At 33.7% G+C, this 11996-nt stretch overlaps 1 protein-coding gene across 1 annotated transcript; it reads right to left on the bottom strand.

Annotated features, from left to right (window-relative positions):
- Positions 1-9016: 9016 nt before the first annotated feature.
- On the bottom strand, positions 9017-10964 carry LOC115700736 (7-deoxyloganetin glucosyltransferase-like). The gene is made up of 2 exons (XM_030628369.2): positions 10343-10964; positions 9017-10211 (listed from the first exon to the last, which is right to left on the bottom strand). Exons 1-2 carry the CDS (start codon positions 10899-10901, stop codon positions 9277-9279), a joined length of 1494 nt encoding a protein of 497 aa, XP_030484229.2. The 5' UTR covers positions 10902-10964; the 3' UTR covers positions 9017-9276.
- Between the last annotated feature and the right edge of the window lie 1032 nt (positions 10965-11996).

The following is an 11996-nucleotide window of genomic DNA, read 5'->3' on the forward strand; positions in this document are numbered from 1 at the left end:
CGGACACGGCTTTAGACAAGGATTTTGTCTGAAATGCGCGTGCGCGTGGGTGTGCCTTGTCCGAGCGCCTGATGTACCTAATGCACCTACTCGACAGCCATGGCATCCAATCTTCCAAAATTCATAACTTCCTCAATTTTTATCGGAATCGAGTTTAGTAAAAACCAAAATTGCTTAATTTTTCACAAGGAATCCAAATAAAATATTTTCAAAAAGAAAAAAAAAAATATTTTCATGGAAAAATTTTGTAAAACACATACATTCATCATATAATTACATAAACCAACATGAAACCATCCAAATCAACACAAACATCGTTTTAATTCATATTTCATGAAAGTAAATCATTACCATGGCTCTGAGGCCAGTTGTCAGAATTATTTTACCAGGATCTAGATTTACTAACAAGTATGTTTCATTAACATCCTAATATGAATTTTTAAAATAATGAAATAAACACATATAAAGTTTAAGAAACCTTAAATTGATTGCAGCGGAATATAATGACTCCTTCCGTTTAGATCTCTAAACCTGGATCTCTTTCTCTCCTTCTTGATCCTGATTCTCCTTCTGGTTGATTGGATTCTTCACAGTCTTACACACTATGATTGAGATACCACTTGATGTGTGTGGGCACTCACTCTATCACTAAAGGCTAAATAATATGAAGAGAGAAAGAGAGAATGTGGTTCGGCTATGCTATAGGAAAGGTGGCTCAATTTTTCCTAAAGGCAAGAAATTTCATCATCTTTTAAGTGTGAGCCATCACTATCTATTTATAGGTAACCACCTAGGTTTAGGTTAGATTTAATTAGCATTAAAGTATTAGAAAAATAAATGGTAAAATCAATGCATAGTGGCCGGCCATGGGTTGGATAATGGGCCCCACTTTGCAATTTTGTCATTTTGTCATTTTCCCATCTTATTTTCTCAAAAACGCCAATTTTCTAATTTAACCACTTAAATGCCAATTCTAATTATTTAATAACTAAAAATTAATTATTAAATAATATTATCATTTAATATATTTATTAATTAGACTTAATAAAGTCTCTTAATTAATAAATAAGACATATAATCTCTTTTCTTCACATTTAAGCCTTTGCTTAGTGAAAATTCATAAACTAGACATAGTCTAATTTTACAATTATAATTGACTAACTAAAATCAATTAACTGCGTCTTACAAGCAGTATGGTCTCAACTAGTATGGGGACCATGGGCCTATATAACCGAGCTTCCAATAAGCTGATCTAGAATTTACTAAGTAAATCCACTAACTTATTAATTCCTCATTGCATCCACTTATAGAACTTTGAATTGCACTCTAAGTTACATAGAACGCTCTATATGTTCCACGATATAGATACGCTATTAATTATCCATTGTTATAATCCCAATAATCAATGATCCTCTATAGATTATCTACATTGAATAGGGATAAAATTACTGTTACACCCTTTCAATGTATTTTATCCTTAAAACACTTGGTCACCTATAAATGATATTATAGTGAACTAATACAGTCACTAAAATGAGCGCTCTATCATTTATCTCTATTTAGCAAGCTCGAAGGAAATCACCGTTTCACTTCTATGTCTGGATAGAAGCTATAGATTCCATATCTATGATTAGCGCTCCCACTCAATTGTACTACCATGTTTCCAAAATGTGCGTATCACCCTGACCAAAAAGTAGGCTTAACTAACAAATCAAAGAACATGTATAATACTCTTGAGATCGAACCTAACCATGTCAGGATTGAGATCATTTGATCTAGGATCAACTAGGTGATATTAAATTGAATAGATATTACGGTAAATTTATCATATCTAATCAAAGTTCAATATCGGTCATTTTCAATGTATACTCCATACATCCGATACTGGTAAATTTGCCAATGCCCTGGAAAGGACATAACACTTATCCAAGGTGTAAGTATACCTATCGCTGATTATCATGCCAGTCTAAATCCAGTGAACTGACAAATGAAGGAATTAAACTTTCGAACGTATAATCATGATTATATTCCACTGTACTGACAACACTATAATCATGAACAAATACATATATTCTAGACTTAATAGAATTTATACATTAAATATAATCATGAAATAAATCATGTGAACCATGCAACATAAAATGTGATTTTTGATCTTTATTAATTAGTATATCTGATTATATTGAAATGAGTTTTATTTAGGGTACAAAACCCAATACTAATTTTATGGTAATAAAAATAAATTTTCAATTTAAAAGTGATGCACTAATTATTATTTAAATATAACAATTGATATAATATTAATTTTTTTTAATTTTATTAAAAAATAATATAATAATAAAAAATATTTTTTAGTGTAATTTTTGGTGTTATAGTTGGAGAGAAGATAATTTTTAACACTAAATTTGGTGATAGTGTAACATCAAATTTGGTGTACTCATTGGAGATGCTCTTAGCAAGATTGTTATTGTAGCATTAATTATCATTAAAAAATATATTTTCTTTTATTATAAATCTTTTTATTATGTTATTGTTTGTTTACTTTTATAAATTTATTATTATTAAATAAAATAAAATAAAAAACTAAACTAGAAATATCAATGATATATATTTCTAAAATTTTCAAATTCTCTATTTCTAAAAAAAAATATTGGTCAACAAAAATGGTTTCTCAAATTTTATAAATCCTTAATTATTTAACAAAAATAAAAATATCAACGGTATATATATATTTTTAATTTTAAAAAATCTCTATTAATGTGTATTCGTGATATGTACAAAATAATTTTAATAAATTGTAAAATTTTGGAAAAATTTATAAATAAACTATATGATGTATCGATTTTTTTATAAACAAATCTCTTTAAAATTATAATAAAAAAAATCGTAAAGTAATAGTCTTTTTATATATATATATATATTTATATTATATTATCTGTCATTATTAATCGACAATGAAAGTTTTATATAATAATTTTCATATTATACAAAGAAAAATTATAAATATTAGTTAAATTTAAAAATTAAACAATAAGAAGAATTTTTATGATTATACAAATAAAAATGATATAAAATATTTTTTATTTAAATTTAAAATAATAAATAATACTTTTTATAATATAATTTAAGATGTTTATAAAACTGGACGCTGAATGTAGATAATTTCTTAAATTTTTGGTATATATAACTTAAAAGTGAGAAGATTAATTGAATTAATATCAAAATATTAAACAACATTCATCTTTAAATAATAAAAATAGAAATATTAATGTACTAGTGTCAATTTTAAAATTGAATTTTTATATTCAAACCTAATCAACATTAATAACAATAAAATATAATAACAAATAGGAAGGTTCTGAGTTTACTCTCTCTCTCTCTCGTCTCGAAGCAGCAACTTGCTGGAGCCATGGCGAAAACGAGGGGAAGGGGGCGAGGGAAGGCGAATTTGACGATGGCAGCGAAACGTAAGGGACCGAACTCGGCATCTGATGTGCAGAAGAGGAAATCTATGGACGCTATTCTGGGAATTGCACCCATGGATTTCTCAGATCAGGAAGAAGAGGAAGACCTGACGGATGGTGCGAGATTGCTGGAACCAGAACCGCTCTCTCTGGATTCATCTCTGCGTTCGATTTGCAGCAGGAGGACATAAGGAAAGACTTTGGGCATTTTTTGACAGCTAACGAGCAGTGCTCAGCCAATATTTCTCAAGGTAAAAACTCAACCCCCCCTGTTTTGAGATCTGGTACAGTGATTAGGAGTTTGTTTGCAAAAGAATCGAAAGGCAGGGTTAAGATTACTAATGATGATATCCAAGATGAAGTTGATTTTTGGAAACCATCTATTGTATGCTATGTTCTTGGTGCGAATCCGCCCCTTGCTGTTCTTGAGGGATTTGTGAGAAGGAAGTGGTCTGATAAGATAGAGCGGGTAGGATTGCTTTCCTATGGTGTCTATGTAATCAGATTTTTCTCAGAGATGGACCGAGACATGGTGCTGCAGGGAGGTTACATTTTCTTCAACCGTAGGCCGGTTGTTATGAAAGCTTGGGAGCCTTCAATGAATGTCAAAAAATAAGATATAAGAATGGTCCCAATTTGGGTTCATTTAGAGGATTTGGAGTTGAAGTATTGGGGGGAAAGGTCTCTTTTCAAGATTATAGGGCAAGTTGGTAAACCGGTATTGGTTGATGAAGCTACCAAAAATAGAGAGAAACTATGTTTCCCAAGGGTTCTCATTGAAGTGGAAATTGAGCAAGAATTACCAGATTTAGTTGACTTTGAAGATGAAAATGGGTGCACCACAACAGTGGCCATTTCCTATGAATGGAAACCGATCTTATGTGCCCATTGCAAGGGTATGGGACATACCACGGATGATTGTAGGAAGAAGGACCCAAGGCCGAAGCAACATTGGGTGGCCAAGAACACTGAAAAATAGGAAAAGGCAAAAGAAGTAGTAGATTCAGAGGGATTTCAGCAAGTAACAAAAGGTGTTAAAGTGCGAACCGAGAGTTCTCTTGGGGCAGCAACAACTAGTAACTCTTTTCAAATTTTAGAAGAGGAAAAGGACATTTCCTTGGGAGATGAGATGAGAGATAAACCGATTGAGTGGAAAGGGAAACAAGTAAAGTATGATGACACAGGAGAGGCGGGAGCTCCCTCTCTAACTCATGGATAGAATTATGAGTTGGAATGTCCGAGGAATCAATTCCCAACAAAAACAAAATCTAGTCAAGCAATTGATTAGTAATCAAAAGGTTGGGCTTGTTGGTCTCCTCGAGACAAGAGTGAAGGCTCGGAGTCTTGGAGCCTTGTATATGAGGATGTTTAGTGGTTGGTGTTTTACTACCAATATTGCTTGGCATAAAGGGGGTAGGATTATTGTTAGTTGGAATCCTAATTCCTTTCATGTCAATATTCTAAAATGTTCAAGTCAACTAATCCACCTCTTTGTTGAAACTTTAGACAAGAGAACAAAGTTCTTTGTGACCTTTGTCTACGGTTTTAATGATGAGGAGGGAAGAAAGGAGTTATGGAAGGACCTAAAGGAGCTCAATAGTGATAATGCATGGTTGGTACTAGGAGACTTTAATGACATACTTGAAAAAGAGGAGAGAGTTGGAAATAGAGTTCGGTTCAAAAAGTCTTTAGCATTTCGAGATTGTGTAGAGGATTGTAAACTTGAAGATGTAAAATTTGTTGGTAAGTATTACACTTGGTGTAACCAACAAAAAGGGGATGATAGGATATACTCTAAGATTGATCGAGTCGTTGCGAACCAAGAATGGTTGAATACCTTTACTGCAGCTGAAGTGTGTTTTCATAATGAGAGAATTTTTGACCATTCTCCTGCTGTGGTCACCATCCGAGAGGCATTTTCAGGGGGAAAAAAACCTTTTAGATACTTCAGGATGTGGTCTAATCATCCTGAGTATGCGAGTTTGGTAGCTGGAAGTTGGAATCAGGATGTCCAAGGCACCAAAATGTTCAAAGTTGCTGCAAAGTTGAAGAGATTGAAAGTTGTGTTTAAACATCTGAACAAAACACAGTTTGCCGACTTACCTGCTGCTGTGGAGAGAGCAAAAATCCACTTACAAGACTGCCAATATGCTTTGCAACAACAGCCGTTTGATGAAACTTTACAAGCCCATGAAGTTGAAGCCCGAGAGCAGTTTGCAACAAAGCAGGCTGCTTACATGTCCTTTTTACAGCAGAAGGCAAAGGTGGTTTGGCTCAAAGATGGGGATACAAACTCAGCTTTTTATCATAACAGTATCCGTGTTAGGAGGAGCCAGAATTGCATCCTGTCTATCTCAGATGCACAAGGGGTAAGGGATGATAATCCTCAGCTTATTTCTGCTATGTTTCTTGATTATTATAAGATGTTTCTTGGTAGTAAAATGCTAAATAGAAGGCAGGTGTTGCTCGCTATTATTAGACAGGGGAAGAGTGTTTCGGATAATCAAGCTGATTTGCTTCTTCAGAGTTTCTCATTGGAAGAAGTCAAACAAGCTATCTTTGACATTCCTGGTAATAAAGCTCCTGGTCCGGATGGATATTCCAGTTTTTTCTTCCAAGAAAATTGGGACTTGATTGGTACTGAAATCTATGAGGCTATTTCATCCTTTTTGCAGTCAGGCAAGCTTCTTAGGGAAATAAACTCAACTATTTTGACTCTTATTCCAAAAAATAAGTGCCCCAATTCAGTTGTGGATTATAGACCTATTGCCTGCTGCAATGTTATCTACAAGGCAGCTACAAAATTGATATGCAAAAGGTTGAAAACAGTCTTACCTGACATTGTCTCTCAGAATCAAAGTGGTTTTGTCCAAGGAAGGTTTATTGGGCATAACATCATGATTTGTCAGGACCTTATAAGACACTATGGGAGGAAGAATGGGAAGTCGAGTTGTATGATCAAATTGGACTTGCAGAAAGCCTATGATACGGTTGAATGGGACTTTATTGAAGAGATGTTGTTTGCATTCAAATTCCCCGAGAAATTTATCAAGCTAATCATGATTTGTGTCAGAACTCCAAGATTCTCTTTGATGTTCAATGGATCTATGCATGGATTCTTTGAGGCAAAAAGGGGATTGAGACAAGGAGATCCCGTGTAACCTTTACTGTTTGTATTGGGTATGGAATACTTGTCCAGAATTATGATGAAGATTGGCTCAAAGCAGGAATTTAAGTTCCATGAGAGATGTGGAGAGCTCAGGCTGAACCATTTAAGTTTTGCTGCTGGTGGAGAAAATGGTAGCCAGAATAAGAACCTGGAGTACTAGACACTTGACTTTTGCAGGAAGGGTGGTTCTTATCAACTCAGTGTTGATGGCTATTCACTCTTATTGGAGCCAAATAATGGTGTTGCCAAAAAAAGTTATCTCTGAGATTGAGGTTATTTGCAGGAGCTTTCTTTGGAGTGGCAGCCACCAACCCAAGGGAGTTGCTGCAGTAGCTTGGAGGAATGTTTGCAAAGGAAAATTAGCTGGAGGTTTGGGTCTTAAACAGGTAACTGAATGGAATATTGCTGCTATGTTTAAATATGTTTGGGAAATTGCAAAAAAGGAAGATAATATGTGGGTAAAATGGGTACATTGTGTGCATATAAAAGATCAATCTTGGTGGGAATACAAATCCAAAAGTAATGATAGTTGGTATTGGAGAAAGATTGTGGAGTTGAAAGAGAGAGTAAAAGAGCTTTATGATTCAGAGGAAAGGAAGAATATGTGCAACAAGTATGTGATAACTCAAGGTTATTTCAAACTCATTGCTACAGAAAACAAAGAGCATTGGCCGAGCATTGTTTGGAGTCGGCTAAACTTCCCGAAGCATAACTTTGTTATGTGGATGGCCATGCTTAACCGACTCAAGACAAAGGACAGGATAGTAAAATATCATCCTGGAATTGATAAGACTTGTCTCTTTTGTAGCAGTGAAGATGAGACAATGGAACATCTATTTTTTGAATGTCATATTGGGCAGGTATGCATTAATCAAGTGAAAAGCTGGTTGGACTGGACCATGAGCAAAAGAACCTTGCCAGGTGTAATCAAATGGCTTGGAAAGGCCAAATTGAGCAAGTTTCGTCGAGGGGTGTTGGCTGCTGCACTAGCAGCCTTGGTATACATATTGTGGTGCTCCCGTAACTCCATTTTTTGGGAAGGAAAAGTTGTAAAAAGTGATACAATCATAGCACAAGTCAAGAATATTACAAAGAGTAGAATTTCTTGTATTTGGCCAAAAAAAAAGTGTCTAATATAGATAGAAGTTGGTTTGAAGCTTTGTAAATATTAGAGATATTTAGTTTCTCTAGTTGGAGAATGCTATAGAGTTGTACAAATTTTCTTGGAGTAATGAAAATCACCTGACTCATCAAAAAAAAAATATATAATATCAAATAAAACTTGATAAGTTGAAATTCAAATATAAAATAATTTATCCAATTAACATATATGTAATATTTTTCTAAAAAAATATAATTCGTTTATTCACGTACGTCGTATTAGGTGGGTTGGATCCAATATAATAATTGGGTGGTCTGCTTTTTTGTTAAAGTTATTGAAGTTGTATTTTTTGCCAGTTGTTTCAATTTAATTTTTACAGTTTATTTAGATTTGACATATTGTACATATATTTCGAGTAATAAATTAATTCACAGACAAAGTTATTGTACAAGCTAACATTTTGCTAGCTAATCAATAAAGGATTCGAAATCAAATATATACATCTTGGAATATAGTAGTAAATATCATTATCATAATGATTAGAGAAATTACTACATATATTATTTTTTTTAACTTTTTAAAAAAAAATTACGATTTGATTGTTCCGGTGGTTTCTAAACTTTCTATGCTGGTTGCTTCGCTAGTTTCTGTGCGGGTTGCTATGTGAATTTTGGTTACGATTTAATTTGTTTTCTTAGTTTATATGTGAATTTCTATATGGATTATAAAAATAAAAAACCCTAACAGTTAATGCAGTAAGAAAAATGCCAATATATTATTCAAAACCGGCTCGGACAAAGAAGAATGTTCCTTCACTTCGAATTACGTATATTCAGAAAGATAAACAGAAAAAAGTCACCTCGCTCAATTCACTTTATTGACGAGAAGAAGAGAACACATGATTCTCCTAAGCCCAAGATGGTGAATGTTAATTTGGCTATAGTCTTCAACAGAGACAAGACATTATGGCTCGCTTAAAGTTAGAAAGCGATTAAGCTCGCTTCTAGTGGTCACCTTGGAAGGTTCGTGATCTGGACCATGTTAGGTTTTTAAAACATAACTCTATTCATAGTTCTTTTGAGATAAACTTGCTTGACTACAACGTGTTGTGACTATATCAAGACAACGATTATTTTATATTTTTAAATTACAGGCAGCTATTTTTATTCCCGCCAATTGGATATGTGTATGAAATTGAAGAATATTCACGTTTTATAATGATAATATAAGTTAGATTGAATTGGTCGAATCCAATCCAATCTAAATATCTAATAGTAGAACTGAGCAGAACAAATCATTACATGAAACTTTTACGCATACCGACAAACATACATTACATAAATTAACTTAAAGATATTAGAAAAAAAAAAAACAATTAATAAGGAAAATGGGAATTGTTGTCAGTTTGTCACCAAACACCGACAACAAATCTACAATATCCCTTCAACCAAAATATAATATATTAAGCAAAAAAAAAAAAAAAAGAAAAAACACACACACATTCACACAAACAAACATATAATATTATAGAAATAAAATCTTTAATCAGTTTGATGCAAGAGCACTTCATTAATCAAATCATCCAAATTTGTAGACGAGCTCCCACTTGGAGCAGTGGCTTCATGTACCAATTTCTTAAATTCCATTGCCTTAGTCTTCATTTTCTTACCTTTTTCTCCATCGAATAACTGTTTAACCAAATTTGTCACTTGATCTCTCTTTACATCACTTTCAATCTCCACCGCCACACCCCATTCATTGAATGCAAACCAACAATTGGTTTGTTGGTCAGCAAAGTATGGGTAACAAATCATAGGCACCCCACTAGTCAAGCTCTCCAGTATTGAATTCCAACCACAATGTGTCAAAAATCCTCCTATGGAGGGGTGATTTAACACATCCTCCTGTGGTGCCCAACTTATGATTAGGCTTCTGTCTTTGGTTTGGTCCAAAAACTCAGATGGTAGCCTACCTTCCCCAATTATCAAGTCTGGTCTAATCACCCACAGGAAAGGAACATTGCTATTTGCGAGACCCCAACCAATTTCAATAACTTGTTGCTCACTCAGAACCGTTATACTTCCGAAATTGACATAAATGACTGAGTTAGGCTTTTGAGTACTCAGCCATTTTATACACTCAGTTTCTTCCTTCCAAAGACTGTAGGTGACAGTGTGTAGAGAATGTTGTGGATAGTGATCGAGTAGAGGTTGGAGTGGTCCAATTGGATATATTTTTGGAAGTGAAGTAGTTGAAGAAAGAACATCCAAAACATGTGGTTCCAATGCTTCAAATGTCTGAATAACAACAGCTGAAGCTTCTGAAGCCATCTCAATTGCCTCTTTTACCCAATTAAACATAATATCATTGGAATCAGTGATCCTACAAAATGTTGGTAGATCTCGAAATCGGAGACCTTTCATTCCCGGAATCCATTCCATACTTGTGTCTAGAAAATCATTCAACTCATTCTCATCTGCCACACAACAAATAATTATTACAAAAAAAGAAGCCATATATTGATCAAACTTAATTAAACTATATATTATTAGAATTACCAAGACATTTTTCAGATTTTCACATTCTATATATAAAATTCAGACTCACCTTTTAGTGGTACAATTCCTTTTTCAAGTAAAGGGCGGTAGTTGGCCATGCCCATTACAGCGCATGCAGCAACTGTGAAAAACTGAACCACAGGAAGTCGAAGCTGTTGAGCTGCCTTAATAGCAAAAGTCATGACTCCATCACTAATAATGCAACTCACACGAGGAGGAACACCATCCTTGCTACTATTACTTTTAGTTTTCTCTGCAAGTTTGTTGAGGAGCTCAAGGAATGGGCCCGAAAAGTTCTTTCGAGTGGAATCACTAAGAGAAGGGATGTCTTGTGTCGAATCCTGTCCTTGATCCGAGGGCGGAAGGCCATCGGGAATCGTCTCGAACTGGAAGCTCGGTGAGGAGGAAATTGTGGAGGAGTTCTTGAGGAAGCGATTGTGGTTGAACTCAGTGTTGACAAAGGTTATGTAGAAACCCTTGTTGTGAAGTAGCTTTGCAAATTTAAGCATTGCCTTGATGTGGCTTTGACTTGGGTAAGGAATGCATACAGCATGAGGTTTACTTTCAGTACTATAACCTTCTTTTTTATCTGATGAAATTTGATCCATTATTACTCTCAATCTTCTACTCAAAATGTTGTAATCTATAGGTTATATGTTGAAGCTGTATTTATAGTGCTATATGATGAACCATATAGCATACCTAAATAGTTCTATACATAATAATACTGCACGTACACCAATATTCCAAACCAACTAGTCATAAATCTAATTCATGACTCAACAACTAGTTAAATTGCAAGTAATTTTTTTTTATTTTGTACTTTTTTTTAAAAAAAAAAAAAAAAAAGAAATTTCTATTAAAATATGGCACAAAGATGAAAAAATCAATACAAAGATTTACTTTGGAAAATCTGAAGAAAAACCCGGCAACCAAACCTTGGATTCATCTAGTAAGTCTGGCTAAGGAATTATTCGAGACGATGGCCCCAAGCCCTACTTTAAAGTTGTTAGTAATAACAAGTTCTCTGCGACTGAACGAATTATTAATATTGCAATTACGTACCTTACACAATAATTGGGTGCTCAAGTTATGAGTTTGAATAAGCCTGATGCAACCGTTGTTACTATTATATTTTCGAAATAGTACATGAAACAGAATATAAGTATTCTTAAGGTTAATTGTGATGTTTTAATTTTTTCATCTAATATTATTTTAGTATTTTTGTCAAACGATATAAGAATTAGGGAACAGATTATTTGATCCGTAACTTTAAATTCTAATTATAGTTGTATCTTTAATAAAAAAATATCTTTATTAGCTTCTAGATTATTATTTTAATTCTAATTATCTAACTACTATAATACTTTAATTTTTTAAAAAATATGGTTTTGGAATTATCATTGTCCCTTGATTCTCAAATATTAAAAACAAATAGAAAAGAAAAAAGAAAAAAAAAACTTGTAAAAGATGGGGTCCCCTTCTACTTCTAGTCTAGCTATATGCCACACCACACCCGAAAGTGTAGTGGACTCGAACCTGTTGAATTATATGAGCAATATTTAAAAGGGTAATTGAGATTATATATTCTTTATTTCCTAATTGTGTCCAAGTAGTGTATAATGAAAAGCAGAAGGCTGTGGAGGTGAATGGTGTGTAGTGCCAACCACAGAGCATAACTATTAATTAAGATTGGACGAGTG

This window comes from Cannabis sativa, chromosome 8 (genome assembly GCF_029168945.1).
Source record: "Cannabis sativa cultivar Pink pepper isolate KNU-18-1 chromosome 8, ASM2916894v1, whole genome shotgun sequence".
In the NCBI taxonomy this organism is placed as follows: domain Eukaryota; kingdom Viridiplantae; phylum Streptophyta; class Magnoliopsida; order Rosales; family Cannabaceae; genus Cannabis; species Cannabis sativa.